The 16,685-nt window shown below is 38.9% G+C and overlaps 1 protein-coding gene across 1 annotated transcript in view; it reads right to left on the bottom strand.

The window, feature by feature from the left end:
* Positions 1-16,685, bottom strand: part of BOLL (boule-like RNA-binding protein) — a 116,704-nt gene that overhangs the window by 55,823 nt on the left and 44,196 nt on the right. Inside the window, exon 4 of the mRNA XM_006862004.1 lies at positions 2,664-2,735. Coding sequence (XP_006862066.1) covers positions 2,664-2,735 — 72 coding nt within the window. The remainder of the gene's footprint in view (positions 1-2,663; positions 2,736-16,685) is intronic.

The raw sequence follows: 16,685 nt of genomic DNA, 5'->3' as shown, positions 1-16,685 counted from the left end.
GCAGGAAGCCTCCTTCACTGGGCACATTGTAGCCCCATTTTAGGTATTCCTAAAAGATTCTTTAGTGATTTCCTTGCTGAAAACTCCTTAGTGCAATTCTCTCCAGGCTCTTGATTCTAGAAGAAGATAGAACCTCACAAAAATTCTTTCTCTATTGGGATCACCCTAAAGTTTTTGGGAAGAGTCTTTTCTATGAGGTTTATATCTTTTGGGTGAAACATGAAAGTTCAACTCATTTCCACTGCAGGTTTTCTCCTTTGGGATTTTAAATTAGGCAGAGATCAAGTCCAAATCTCAACAGCTCCAAAATTCCAGGGAACAGAAATCAAGCTCTTCCAGTCATTAAGTCCCCTTTACTTGGCTGAGGGGATGGAGAAATGCCACAACATAACAAGAATTAGCTATAGGTGGGAATGAGCTAAAGTCCTAAAAATTGGTTTCATATTTTTAACTTGTCATGTTTGGTATTTCATGTTCTCAGTTTTTTTTGTGGCCTCTGCAGAAATTCTGAGGCAGGTTAGGAAAAGTCTTGGTACACATATATTACATAGACCAAAAAGCAGTCATTAGGACAGAACAAGGGAAAATTGAATGGCTTAAAATCAGGAAAGGTGTGTGCCAGGGCTGTATCCTTTCCCCTTACTTATTCAATCTGTATTCTGAGCAAATAATATGAGAAACTGGATTATATGAAGAAGAATATGGCCTAGGATTTGAGGAAAATGCATTAACAACCTACGATATGCATATGATACAACCTTGCTTGCTGAAGGGAAGAGGGCTTAAAATACTTACTGATGAAGATTAAAGACCACAGCATTCAGTATGAGTTGTATTTCAATGTAAAGAAAACAAAAATCGTCACTATGGGACCAATAAACAGTATCCATATTAATGGAGAAAAGATTGAAATTGTCAAAGAATTCATTTTGCTTGAATCTATCATCAACACTCAAGGAAGCAGCAGTCAAGAAATCAAACGACGTACTGCATTCAGCAAATCTGCTGCAAAGATGTCAGTTTGAGGACAAAGGTGTCCCTGATCCAACTCATGGTATTTTCAAATGCATGTGAAAGTTGGACAATAAATAAGGAAGACCATAAAATAATTGATACACTTGAGTTATGGTGCTGGAGAACAATATTAAAGGTCCGTACTGCCAGAAGAACAAACAAATCTGTGTTGGAAAAATACAACCAGCATGGCTCCTTAAAAGCCATAATGGCCAGATTTTGTCTCACATAATATGTCTCATACTTTGGACATATTATCAGGAGGGACCAGTTCCTGCAGAAGGACATCATGCTTGGTAAAGTGGAGGGCTAGTGAAAAAGAGGAGATCCTCAGTGAGACTGATAGGCAGTAGCAGCAGTATTGGTCTCAAGGGCAATAACAATTGTGAGGATGGTGCAGGCAGTGTTTTGTTGTGTTGTACATAAAATCGCTATGAGTCAGAACTGACTCTACAGCACCTAAGGACAGATTGGCTTTGGCCTGTAGGCCATAGTATGCTAACTCCTGCTATAGACATTAGTGATCTGGAATTATAGCCCACTTTCCCCCAGTTTCCTAACAGATAATAATAATAAAAAAGAGTACTGGTTAACAAAAATGAGGCTTTCATAACATATAACAAACTGTAATATATTACTGATTTTAATATGTTGTTATTGTTAAGTGCTGTCTAGTTGGTTTCAACTCATAGCAACCCTGTATAGGGTTTCTGAGGCATGACTGGTGAGTTTGAACCACTGACCTCATGGTTATAACTGTCTTTATGTTCCTGTGCATTATCCTGCAGTGCCACACAAGGACTCCTATTTTATTAATTTTAATATAATGTGTATTTTAATATACATTATATAATTATAAATGTATACCTTAATATTGTTGTTGTTGTTATGTGCCATCGAGTCGGGTCTGACCGACAGCGACCCTGTAGAGGGTTTCTGAGGAGCAGCTGGTGAACTTGAACCGCCAATCTTGCAGTTCAAATGTCTTTGCAGTCTGGCGCATTAACCCACAGTGCTACATCAGTACTCCATATATACATTATCTCAATTTAATGAAACTGATATAATTTTATCATTAACAAAAAAAATAAGTATAAGTGGAACAGTATCTGTATTTCACTTTGGGAATTATTGCTATAGACCTTTTAGATGGAATGTTAGCTGGTGGGTGAGTGGGAATTAACCTCATTACATTTGGTGAAAGGAAGCTAACAGTTGGTATTTATTTTCTTGTATGACATTACTTGTTGTTGTTGTTGTGTGCCATGGAGTCGGTTCCGACTCATAGTGACCCTGTACAGGGTTTTCGAGGCTGTAAATCTTTACGGGAGCAGAACACCTCATCTTTCTCGTGCGGAACAGCTGGTAGTTTCGAACTGCTGACCCTGAGGTTCGCAGCCCGATTCGTAACCACTACACTACCAGAGCCTTAGTTCCCTCATAAAAAGAAAAAAGAAAAAGAAAAACTGCTATCAAAGTTTAACTATCTCTCTTTAATTTGTGGACTATTTGTGTTAGAAAGAATAAAATTAAAGTTACAAAAAACAAAACAAAAGAACAACAAACTCATAACAAACAAAACAAAATAAAAACTAACAAAACAACCCTGAAAGCACAAAAGGTGATTTTAATATTAACTTAATGCTTACCTGGTAATGATATGTAGGTTGCTGATACACTGGCTGAGCTACCATCACTGGGGAACTAGATATAGATCGGGACTATAAAAGGAAAGAAAAATCGGAAAATTATTTAGGCAAAAATTCCTTAAAATAATTCACAACAAAATTTATCTCAGATTGGTTTCCTAAACCCAGTCAACTTGGGGTTTATGATTAGAAATTTAATTTTTCTATCTCTTTTTGATTTTATTAAAAATACTGACTTCTATTATTACAATCATCACAGTACTCTCCATAAGGGGTTTCATTTCCATACTATGCAATCACTAGAAAAGATGCTTTTAGACTGAAATACAACCATTATCTCCAAAGATTACCAAAACACAGCTCAATGAGAACATTCATAGGAAAACAGCAGGTAGACTTAGGGTGATACTGCCTACTTTTAATACAGAGAGCAGTTTTTGTTAAGTGTCATTGAGTTGGTTCTAACTCAGTAGTAGGTATTTAATACTTACAATAACATTTATAACTGAATAAATAATTGTAGCTGATTTTTCCACTCATGAATTTTTTATGATCAACATCTTATTTGCTTGTTATACAATTGATTAAAGCAAATACATTATTGAAACATTTTTCAACTTCTGTTGTTAGTTTATTGATATAACATTTAAATGAGTTACTCATCCCCCAAAATTTAAAAACCATATATTTATGTCTTAAGAGTAATACTTGGTAATTATTCAAAATAGTAGTTTAAGTAATATAACAGAGTGACTAATCTGTTACTATATTAACATATTAAAGGATTAAAAAAATCTAATCTCAGTAGATACAGACATTTACTAAATTTGCTACAATTTAATACTCTTTAATGATAAAACTCTTGGCAAAGAGAATATAAAGTAACTTCCTTAATTGATTTAGGGCAGTAATTTTCAATCAGGAGTGATTTTGCCCTGTTGGGAACATTTGGTAATGTTGAGAGACATTCTTTTAAATTATTCCAACTATGGGGAATACATTGGTGTATGGTGGATAGAAGTCAGGGACACTGCTACATATCCTATAATCCACAGGACAGTATTCCACAACAAAGAATTATCCAACCCAAAATGCAAATAGTGCTGAAACTGAGAAACAGTACAGTAGAGTGGATTTTGATTAATAGAGACACTGTATAGGGTTTCTGAGGAGCAGCTGGTAGATTTGAACAGCCAACCTTGTGGTTAGCAGTCCAGTGTTTATCCTACAGTACCACACCACGACTCCTATATATATATAAGTATATATACTGTACAGGGTTGCTATGGGTCGGACCCGACTCGATGGCACTTAACAACAACAACAACAACTGTTGTAGCTACTATTGCTAAGTGCCATTGAGTCAGTTCTGACTCATAGTGCCATTGTATAGAGTTTCTAAGGAGCAGCTGGTGAGTTTGAATCACTGAGCTTGCAATTCAAACCGACTTTTTGGTCCAGTGCTTATGCTACAGTGCCACACCAGGACTCTTCCATATATACATATATATGTGTGTGTGTACGTGTATGTTGTTATGAGTCATTGAGTCAGTTCCGACTAAATAGGGTTTCCGATGAGCAACTGGTGAGCTTGAACCACTGATCTTGTAGTTCAAACTGATCTTGCAGTCCAGTGTGTTAACTCATAGCATCACATTGGGACTCTGTGAATATATATGTATGCATATATATGTGGTGTTGTTTTTTGTTAAGTGCTGTCAAGTTGGTTCTGACTCATAGCAACCATGTATAGGGTTTCTGAGGAGAGATTGGTGGGCTTGAACCACCGACCTTGAGGCTAAAATGGACTTTGTGGGCCAGCACATTATCCTGCAGTGCCACACCAATTGTGTAGAAACCCTACACAGAATTGCTGAGTCAGAACCAATTTGACAACACTCAACAATACCAACATATATATTTACAAACAATATATATATTGTTGCTGTTGTTAAGTACTGTCAAGTAGATTCTGACACATAACAATCCTGTATAGGGTTTCCAAGGAGTGGCTAGTGAGCTTGAACCATCCACCTTGCAGTTAAACTGACTTTGCAGTCCAGCGCATTAACCCACAGTGCCAGGACTCCATACATATACAAGTTTAGCAATTCAACATCAACCTTGCTGTTTGCAGTCCATTACAGACACTACAGTGCCACACCAGGACTTCACATGGTACAGTGCCACAACTGTTTGTGTGTTTATGTGCACATATTATTGGACTGTGAACAGCAAAGTCGATGGTGAATTGCTGAACTTGTATATATATGCTGTTGTTAATTGTTGTCCAGTTGGTTCTGACTTACAGTGACCCTGCATAGGGTTTCTGAAGAGTGGCTGGTGGGTCTGAACTGCCAATCTTTCGGTTAGCAGTACAGTGCTTACCCTGCAGCACCATAGCAGGATTCCATTTGTTGTTGTTGCTAAGTGCCATCAGGTTGGTTCCAACTCATAGTGACCTGGTATAAAGCTCTCTGAGGCTTTAATGCTTCTTGGGAGCAGAAAACCTCATCTTTTGCCCAAGGAGCAGTTTGTGGGCTTTAACTGCAGACCTTGTGATCTGTGGACCTTGTGATTTGCAGCCCCGTGCTTATCATATGGAGACACTGTGCTCCCAGGATCCCATTTAGTAGTTTAAAAATAAAATGTAGTATCAGAACTGGACTGTGAACCACAAGGTCGGCAGTTCAAACCCATCAGTTGCTCTTTAGAAACCTTATACAAGGTCGCTATGAGTTGGAACTGACTCAATGGCACTTAGGACAACAACAAAATCCTTCTAATACGGAAGAAGTTTTAAAACATAATACCAAAAATGTAAACTATAAAACATTAACATATCTGTCAACATAAGAATAAAGAAACCGTGTATGATTAAAATAAATAAACAAATAAACAAAGGTAACAGACAAGATACAAACTAGAAAAAGATATTAATAGCCCACAAAATTCATATAATGAAGTCAAGAAAAAGACCCCAATAGAAAAACGGACAGAGGATATGAAGAGTTAGTTGACAGAAAGAGCAACCTAAAAGGCCAACAAGTATGTGAAAATATGTTCAACCTTACCAGTGTTTGTTTGTTGTTAACTGATGTCAAGTAGGTTCTGACTCATAGCAACCCTGTATAAGGTTTCCAAGGAGTGACTGGTGGGCTTAAACCGCCACTTCAACCTTGCAGTCCAGTGCTTACCCTTACAGTGCCACACCAGGACTCCATACCATTGTTTAGCCAAATGAAAATGAAAACAAGGTATCACTTTCATGGAGTCTTGGTGAGAGAGGGAGACATGGCTTGACCATCTTGTGTGAGCAGCTTTGGCAACAGAAGGTGGCCTAGAAAAGCAGATTCACATAGGCAACAGGAAAGGTGTGACTTACTCTTTTCTTCATGTTCCCTTGGTGATCTGAGGTGTGATCAGCTCCTACCCTCATATACTCCCAAGGAAAACCCTGCTCTCTAGTTCAGAGCCAGGTGGCTGGGAGCCACGCCAGTGTGAGTTGGGGTTGACTGTGTGGCTTTAGTGTGCTGCTTTGGAGCCTGGATTCAGGTACGCTTGTCTCCATATCTACAAAACCTGCAATCACTAGAACAGCATTTAACTAGTCATCCTGCCCTCAGCTTCCATGTGGTCCTAACAAACACTGAAACCAGCTCTATCAAGGACCCCCACAAACTACTTCTGGACTGAGTGTTCTGAACATAGAAAACACCAAGGCCATCAGGAACTCCAACTAGGACCAGGAACTCTGCACATCCCTTCCACAACCACCTCATGAGATCCTTGAATTACACGAGACAACCAAAGATTTCTCCCTTCTGTGTTCAAAACAGCAGTTAGTTTTTATAAACACAACAACCCCAGAATGCCCTAGAGACAACAGACAAGTTTAGCTCACAAAGAAACATGAGAGAATGGCTCAAACAAATGACCAAGATATAGAAACAGAAAACATTTGAGGAAAAAAAGCTAATGGAACTGAAAAAAAATTCAGAAGAATGATATTTTGATACTTTTAATATATTGACAGAAACATCGAGGAAAGCAAGGAAACACAGAAAAAGCTTTAGAAGAATTCTGGAAAATGCCACAAGAACAGAAAAAATAAATGCAAATTTTGAAATAATATAAAACCTGCAATTAGACTCCCAGAAGATTAATACTAAGAGTTCACAAAGGGGAAATACATTGAAAGGACAAAGGAGAAGATTCAATGGAAGCCTAGATTAGTGAACTTGAAGATAAATCTCTCAAAACTAGTATGCTAGAAGAACAATCAGAAAGAAGCGTGAAAAAAATCCAAACACTGTCTTAGAATTATGTGGGACACCACGAGGAAGAACAACTTATGGGTGACTGGAATTCTAGAAAAGGAAGGGACAATAAAAAGCACAGAGAAAATTGTCACAGAGTTGCTGGAAGAAAACTTCCCTAACATCATGAAAGGCAAGAAGATAAGCATGTAAGAAGCCGAATGAGCTCCAAACAGGATAGATCTCAAGAGAAAATCACCAAGACATATCATAATCAAACTTTTCAAAATAAAAGACAAGGAAAGAATCCTGAGAGCAGCTTAGGAAAAACTAAAAGTTACCTACAAAGGAGAACCAGTATGACTAAGCTCTGATTTCTCAGCAAAAACCATGCAGGCAAGAAGGCAATGGGATGACATGCACAAAACTAAGAGAGAGAAAAGAAAAAATTGGCAATCAAGAATAATATATCCAGGATGGCACATTAGGAAGAAGCATGGTTGTAGACTTCTGACAGTAATGACACAGAATACCAGATGAAGCAGGTTCAGGGGACAGTCCCAGAAACTGAGAAAACATATAAAGGAATATTTAGAAGGATTGAAGGCTTACTGCTGGTGGGATTTGTAGCAGAAACATGAAAGGTAGCATTTTCTGACCTGCAGCTGCCAGCAGCTGCTGGAGCAGCCATCCTGGGCATAATGGAGCAGAAGCAGGATCAGAGGAGTGCTCCTGTGGCAGAGGTTTGATCGACCACTGAGAATAAAGGTGTGAACATTTTTTTACTGTTCATTGGTCTCTCACTGTCTGTACACCTCTACGCTGGTGACTAGAGGAGGTGCCTGAACAAGTGGATGCCATTCCCACCCCTGGAAAGTTCTACTTCAGATGCGCACAGATCCGCTCAGCAAAGACCACAGCTTCAGAATCTAAGAAGGGGGAGGAGTCCACAGGAACTGCTTAAAATGGAACTGTTTCCCAGAATGGCTCCAGCCAGCTGAGTGAAGGGCTTTAAAGTCATACTCATGTTTTGCTACATTTTTTTTGGCGATTATAGACTGTAGTATTCAGTCTGTATTTTTTGCTGTTGTGGTTTTATTTTATTTTATTTTATTTTATTTTTGGGTTCCCCTTTTACCTTGGGTGGGGGAGGGGGGGCTCTTTCTCTCCCTATGCTACCTAAGAAGAGACAGTAATTATGGTCATATAGACAAGCGAACCTTAAGGTCAGCGGTTCGAAACTACCAGCCGCTCCGCGGGAGAAAGATGAGGCTTTCTACTCCCGTAAAGATTTACACCCTCGGAAACCCTGTACAGGGTCGCTATGGGTCGGACCCGACTCGATGGCACTTAACAACAACAACAACATAGACAAGCTACAACCAAGCTACAATTACATCTATAAAATCCCACAATCCCGGCAAGAACCAATACCAGCTGCTATACAGAGTCCTGGTGTGGCACTGTAAAGCTGAACTACAAGGTTGGTTGTTCAAGCTCATCAGTCACTCCTTGGAAACCCTATACAGGGTTGCTACAGGTCAGAACTAACTCGACGGAACTTAACAACAACAACAATATAACAGATAGACAGCCAACATCTGCTATAGTTACTTTGAGTTGTGTAATAAGAAAAGTGAAAAGGAAAGCCCATCTCCTGATCACATCTACTTGGAGGCAATCAGAAAGCTTAATAATACATCAACATACATTCATCTAATTATTGAAAACACATCTCATTATTGAAGATACCTAAGAGACAGTAGAAGATTTCGGCACATTGCCAGAAACAAGATAGAGTAACTAAGACAAATGAGCTGCGGGTAGACCTAAACTTCTTACTGGAAGGAGGGCAGGCTTTGGAAATGCCTGAGAAGGAATTCAGGAGGATGATTTTGAACTGTATCTAAATGCTCCACAGAGGGCTTGAGAAAAATAAGGGAGAAGTCAGGAAAGCACTACAGGAACAATTAAATAGCAGTGGAAACAATTCAAAACCTGCAAAAACAGGTCCACATGATTACTAATAAAATGTCAAAAATGGACAATGCACTGAAAGGACAAAGGAATAGAACTGAAGAGATGGAAGCCAGAACCAGCAAGCTGGAAGACAAATCTCTCAATATTACTAAGATAGAAGAGCAAACAGAAAAAAGCATAAAATAATCTGAAGAGAGTTGAAGATTCATGTGGGACAACATGAAAAGGAATAGCTTGAGAATTGTTGGAATTCCCAAACAGTAAGAATCACAGAAGACCACAGAGGAGATAGTTGAGGATCTTCTGGAAGAAAATTTCCCTAACATCCTGAAAATGAAAAGGTAAGCATTCAAGAATCTGAATGAACTCCAGGAAGGACAGACCCCAAAAGAAAATCACCAAGACATATAATAATCAAGTTCTTCAAAATCAGAGATACGGAAAGAATCCTGAAAGCAGCTAGGGAAAAGAGAAGTGTTACTTACAAAGACAAACAAATAAGATTAAGCTCTGATCTTTCAGCATAAACTATGCAAGCTAGAAGACAACGGGGAGACATATATAAAACTGTGAAAGAAACAAAACTGCCAACCAAGAATCGTCTATCCAGCAAAGCTGTCAATCAAATACGATGGTGTAATAAAAACATTCCCAGATAAACAAACTAAGAAACTTTGTCAAAGCCAACTCACTACTTCAAAACACCCTTAAGGGAGTTCTCTGGATTGAGAACCAACAAGAACCAAAGATTGACATATATGGTGATATCACCCAGAACTCAAGTTACAGATGGAAGAGTCCAGAACAGAACAAAACTACAAGAACAAATTCAGAGGGTCTGGGAGGTCAGTCTATGATTAAAACAATTACAATGTAAAAGAAGGTAAAAATATAGGAACAGAGATCTAGGTGATAAGGAGGTCTGGTAGACTGCAGGGTAAAATAAGATTGCTTTAAATGGAGGAAAAAGTTAATAGAGTATAGGGTAACCTCAAAGAAAATTAATATTTCACAACATACCAAGAAAATGAAAATTTAAGAAGAACATGGGAACATTAAAAGTATGAAGCTTAAGAATAGATACCCATACTAAAAGACAGAAAAAAATTCTTTGTTGGCCACCAGGGGAGGAAGGGAGTGGATGGTAGAGCACATGGAAGGGGGTAGACACATATAGTTTGGTTGTTGGGGAGGGCAATGCACGAGAAGGGGGAAGGAGATGGAAGAACAAGGTAGACAGGGAAACACTGAGGCAGGTTTGCATGGGATAAATAGGACAGAGGTAAACAGTGATGTATGCTCAACCTTGGAACAACAGGGCTCTGTGATACAGGCATTGAGGCATAGTCTGAATGGCAAAAAAAAGGGAAAATAATGTTAAGATGCTTGACTGTCTTATAAATGTTGGTTTTCCTTGCCTACTACTGTAAAATAGACACTTGAGTGGGATATAAAAGAATATTGGGAAATATGATTACAGAAAACTTGTAGGCCTGCCTTCTGCCTATAACTGATTGGAATACCTAAAAGGGGTTCTGGAACTTCCCCAGTACAATAGGCTTCTTGCGGAGTCTTTGTAGTGTGTGGAATCCTGAGCCCCATCCAGAACCTTCTGAGGTGGGATATTCCTACTTGAAAGGACATGCAGACCAGCCTGGAGTGGCTAGAAGAACAGAAGATACTTCTTGAAAGAAAGATCAGCATGAAAAATAGAAAACAAAAACGGCAGTCTGATTGGCTACTACATGAACAAACAAGTTGTTTGCTGGGGAGCCATCACAGCAAGTAATCAATTTCCCTCCAAGACTGAAATGAAAGTCAAAGGGAACACACGAGTAGGCATGTAAGCTTGCTGGTGACTACGTTGGTCAACTGGTAAGTGGAAGTGGGGAAAAGACAACAATGAAGATAATGGGCTGAGTTTTACCACATTCCATAGACTCCCACTGACTTGGAGAGGAGAGAGAGAAGAGGAAGGGTTGCTTGGTCTGAAGTGTGGTGAGACCTGAGAATTCCTAAGTCCATGGACAAGGACCTAGCCAGAGAGGGTTAGAGCTGAGAGTAAGCTGGTAGGAAGTGAGGGGAGACACACAAGAATGCCCAAACTTGTAGTTAGTACCCATTTGATCTAGCATCAATGGCTTGATGATCAGAATTTGAATAGAGGAACATAAAGAAATTTGATAAAGGAAACAAGTGTAAATTGCTACAATTTGATTAACTTGACTTATACTTATGGATGTATTAGCTCAAAATACCAACTGAGAGGGAAGTAGTCCTCACACCAAGGATCAATCCTATCCGCTCTATAAACAGGGTTGATAAGGACGGGCAACTTTAAATGATGTCTACCTAAAATGTGGGGGCTATAAAGGCATGAAGTGGATGGCTTACAAGTTCTCAAGAGAGTTTAGTTTTAGAGTATCCCCATTGAATAGTTTTCATCTTGTCTAGATGGGCCTGGTGAAAGGAGATGGGGATAAGATTCTTATGATTCAAAAGTGAGTAATTTTTATCATGACCGTGTGATTGTCACAACTGTAAAGGTAGAAGTTATATAACAAAAAAGGGGAGGGGGGAGTAGTTAATCTTACATTCCAGGAACAGAGGACCCTCAGACCATTGACGGAGAAAAGCAAGAGCGGAATGTGGGACCCTATCCAGAAAATCAATGACACCTTTGTAGTCAAAGATGATGACATGGAGAAGCTGAGGACTCTAGACTCTTGGTAAGAGAAAGGCTGTATGTTGGCGGCCAGGAGGCAGGTCTGCAGAATGTACCCTTGAGTTGTTTAAATGATTATATATTTTTGTGTATATCAAAACCAAACCAAAACAGAAAAACAGAATAGAAGCAAATACTGTTGAATGGTGATGCATGGAGGGGATTGTAATTATTGCAATGAGATGAGTGTAAAACTGAAGTGCTCTCATGTAAATTATCAGTCAATGCACTATAAAAGCTTAAAAAAAAAAAAAGAAACATATACCCAGCAAAGCTGTTCTTCAAGTATAATGGCAAAATTAGGACATTTCCTAATAAACAGAAATTAAAAGAATTTGTATCGATCAGACCAACTTTACAAAAATGCTAGATCTTTGGACTGAGAATAACAACCTGATATTACCATGTGACACCACCACCCATAACTCAACCCAGACATAGAAGTACTTAAAGTAAAACAGATCTACAAGACTGAAAATTGGGAACCAGAGATATCAATGTACAATGAAGTCAACTACAAAGCAAAAAGAGGGGAATATTGTTGATACAGAACTTACAAATTGCAAGCAAGTCAAGTAGATTTCAAGATAAGACAGTGTTTTAAGCAGGGAAAATATTAATAAATTTCAGGGTAACTGCAAAGAAAAAGAATACACCTGCACATAAATATTAAAAAGCCCCAGGAAAATCAGAAAGACTTTGTAAACATTAACAAAACAGAATTGAAAATGACAAGAAAACTCACAAAAAAAGGAACTCAGCATAGAAAAATAAGTGGAATGAAACGAAGAATCCAGCAGCACCACACACACACACACACACACACACACACACACACACCCCACAGAAAAATGACAGCAATCAATTTAGACCTATTGATAATTACACTGAATGTAAATGGATTAAATGTACCAGCTAAGATATGTAGACAGTAGAATGGATAAGAAAATAGGATCCTTTAATATGCTGTCAAGAGACATGTCAAAAAGATGGAGAGAGCTTAAATGCCCATCAACAGAAGAATGGTTAAACAAACTTTGGTACATATACACAACGGAATACTATAAAATGTTGAAGAATGATGAATCTGTGAATTACTTCACAACATGGTTGAACCTGTAGAACATTATGCTGAGTGAAATTAGTCAATCACAAAAGGGCAAAATCAATGTTATAAAAAGTTAAAAAAACAAAAAAGGTTTTCCTGATGAACAATATATGACGGTTATGGGAGGAGGAGTGGGAAGGGGAAATTATTCATGGGCTAGAGGATAGACACAGGGAACAGACAAGTGGAGTGGGAGACACAGTGGAGAAAGGCAATAGTTAAAGTGAATAGAGGTAAATGCAGTTATACATTGCAACCATGTAATGAAGCAATGTATATAATTTGTTGGATGTAAAATGGATGATCTGCTCTGTAAAGCCTTCACTCAACTCAAAATAAAAAATTGAAAAAAAGAATGAGTAGGAGGATACATAATTAAAAAAAAATTTAAAGAAGAAATAGAAACAAAAACATTTGAAGGCACAACATCTCACATGTACATGAAAGATCTAGATGTTCTTTGATTATAGAGAAAATGGGAAGAAACTTTAAATAAGGGAATATAAAAAACTATAGGGCAGTTACACTAAATTATTGGTAAGTGCGTCAAGTCAGTTTCGACTCACAACTACTATGTTTAGGATTTCCGAATCTTTAAAACTTTACAGAAACAGAAAATCTCACCTTTCTCCTGGTGAAGATATAATTTTATGGAATGCAAAAAATATTTAAATAATTGAACTAGGTATATACGAATCAATATTGTTTAATATCAATATTGGGCATAAAAGCAGATTATTTACATAGATTAAAAAAAACTACTTAAAGCAGTACTATATGCAACATGGGCTGCCAAAGAACCAATGGATCCATTTTGGGAGAAGTGCAGCCAGAGTGCTGCTTGGAGGCCAAGATGGCCAAACTTCGTCTCTCATACTTCGGCCATATTGCCAGGAGGGACTAGTCGCTGGAGAAGAATATCATGTTTGGTAAGGTGGAGGGTTAGAGAAAAAAAGGAAAACCCCCAACTAGATGGACTGGCAAAGTGGCAGCATCGATGGACTCAAGAGTGGCAACAGTAGTGAGGCTGGCCCAGAATTGGCAGTGTTTCATTCTGCTGTGAATAGGGTCGCTGTGAGTTGGTAGCAACTCGATGGCACCTAACAAAAACAACAACCTGCAATATGCAGATGATACAACCTTGCTTGCTGAAAGTGAAGAAGTCTTAAAATATTTACTGATGAAGATCAAAGAGCACAGCCTTTGTTATGGATTGCATCTCAGTGTATAGAAAACAAAAATCCTCACCACTGGACCCATAAACAACATTCTTGTCAACGGAAAAAAGAATGAAGTTGTCAATGACTTCATTCTTCTTGGATCAACTATCAACATTCACGGAAGCAGCCGTCAAGAAGTCAAACAACGTATTGCATTAGGCAAATCTGCTGCACAATACCTTTTTAAAATGTTGAACAGCAAAGATGTCAGCTTGAGGACTAAGGTACGCCTGACCCAAGCCATGGTATTTTCAATAACCTCATATGCATGCGAAAGCTGGACAGTGAATAAAGAAGACCATAGAAGAATTTATGCTTTTGAGTTATGGTATTGGAGGAGAATATTGAAAGTGCCATGGGCTGCCAAAAGAACAAACAGAGCTGTGTTGGAAGAAGTGCAGGCAGAGTGCTCCTTGGAGGCCAAGATGGCCAAACTTTGTCTCTCATACTTCAGACATATTGTCAGGAGGGACCAGTTGCTGGAGAAGCTTATCATGTTTGGTAAGATGGAGAGTCAGAGCAAAAGAGGAAGACCCCCAGCAAGACGGATTGGCCAAATGGCAGCATCATTGGGCTCAAGAGTGGCAACAATAAATAGTGAGGTTGGCCCAGAATTGGGCAGTGTTTCGTTCTGCTGTGCATAAGGTCGCTATGAGTCAGCACTGACTCGATGGCACCTAACAGCAACAATAACATATACTGTTTAAGGGTATACACATTTTTTATAAAAAAATATATATAAATTGGACAAAAGAGATATTCTGATTACTTCTGAGGAAGGAAGATAAAGAATTGGGGGCCAGTAGACTTTACCTGTATTTATCCTCCCTTTAGAAATCAGTAACTATGACAGAATATTGCCATTTGTTAAGCTGGGGTGTTAGGAACATGGGTATTACACAAGCATTATTATTATTATTGTTTAAAGTTTTTATTGTGAATTGAGTGATAGTTGACAGGACAGATCATGAGTTTTGCATTAAACATACCATATACTTTTTTCATCACAATGATTATAATCCCTTCCATGTACCATCAGTTAAAAGTATTTCTTTCTATTCATTTTAGTTTTTTTTTAAAAAAACACTCAGGCATAGTAAGAATTTAAACCACCAAAGGGCACATTCTGCAAGCCTGCCTCTTGGCCACCAGCTCTCAGTCCGTCTCGTCCCATGAATCTAGAGTCCTCAGATGCTCCCTCTCTCCATGTCCTCATCTCTGCCTCCATCTCTGGTGTCGCTGCTTCTCTGGAGAGGGTCCCACATTCTGCTTGTGCTCTTCTCCCTTGATGGTTCTAGGGTTCTCTGTTTCTGGAATGTAAAATTAACTACTCCCCTGTTTTTTTACAAAACTTCTACCTTTACAATTGTGACAGTTGCAACTAGTCTTGATAACAGTCAATACTGAATCATAAGAATCGTATTCCCATCTCTTTTCACCAGACCCATCTAGACAGATGAAAACTATTCAGTGGGGATTCTACTTTCTCCTGCATGCTCTGAAACTATACTCCCTCTTGAAAACCTGTAAGCCAGTCACTTTGTGCCTTTATTGCCCCCTCAGTTTAGGTAACTGATGTCTAAGTTGTCTGTCCCTATCCATTCTATATATAGAGGGGATAGCATTGATACTTGATGTGAAGACTCCTTCTCTCTCTCTTGGTATTTTGAGCTACTACATCCATGAGTATAGGTCAAATTCATCAAATTTTAGCAATTTACCCTTGTTTCCTTTATCAAAAAAAATTTTTTTTCCTCTCTTCCTCTAGTTGAGTTCTGATTATCAAGCCATTGAGGCTAGGTCAAATGGGCGCTAGTTGCAAGTTTGGGTGCTCTTGTGTGTCTCCCCTCACTTCGTATCAGCTGGGTGCTTCACTCTCAGCTCTAGTCCTCCGTGGCTATGTCCTTGTCCATGGGATCAGGTGTCCCTAGGTCTCACCATACTTTGGACCAAGCAGCCATTCCTCTTCTGTCTCTCATCTCCAGGTCAACTGGAGTCTCTGGAATGTGCTTGAACTTATATTTGCATAATTATTTACAGTTGTCTGTGACTGAAACTGGAGCCCTGGTGGCACTGTCTGATAAGTACTAGACTACTAACTGCAAAGTTGGCAATTGAAATCTACTAGCCGCTCCAGAGGGCAAAAGATGAAACTTTCTAGTCCCATAATGAAATTTTTTCCTGTAAAGATGTACACCCTGGAAAACCCTACATAGGGTCTCTATCAGGTGGAATCAGAGTCCTGGTGTAGCATTGTGTGCTAATGCATCAGACTGCAAAGTAATTTGAACTGCAAGGTCAGTGGTTTAAGTTCACCAGTTGCTCCTTGGAAACCCTGTACAGGGTCACTATGGGTCAGAATCAACTAGACAGCACTTAACAACAACAACAACAGGTGGAATCAGCTCGATGGCAGTGGCTGGAATTGTTATGCCAAGAATTCGGGGTAACCAAAAACCATCAAGGAGCCATCGCTGATGCAAATACATAAGGGTTGTTTATTCAAGCTCGGGCTCGGACTCCACCTCATCCAACGCAGCGGATTAGGGATACAGCCCCGAACCCTTTGTCTGCGGGGTTTTTATAGAGTTTTGAAACAAGCTCGGGTTTCTCAGCTTTAAAATTTTTGGATTGGTTAACAATTGGCAAACTATGAGATGTTACGGTTTAATTGGTCAGGACTGGTGGTCTTTGTTCTTAGGCTAGGGCAAAGGAAAACATCTGGCATCT

This window comes from Chrysochloris asiatica, unplaced genomic scaffold (assembly GCF_000296735.1).
Source record: "Chrysochloris asiatica unplaced genomic scaffold, ChrAsi1.0 scaffold00045, whole genome shotgun sequence".
NCBI lineage: Eukaryota > Metazoa > Chordata > Mammalia > Afrosoricida > Chrysochloridae > Chrysochloris > Chrysochloris asiatica.
Note: the sequence above shows the minus strand (reverse complement) of the source record. Positions and strands in the feature narration are given on the sequence as shown.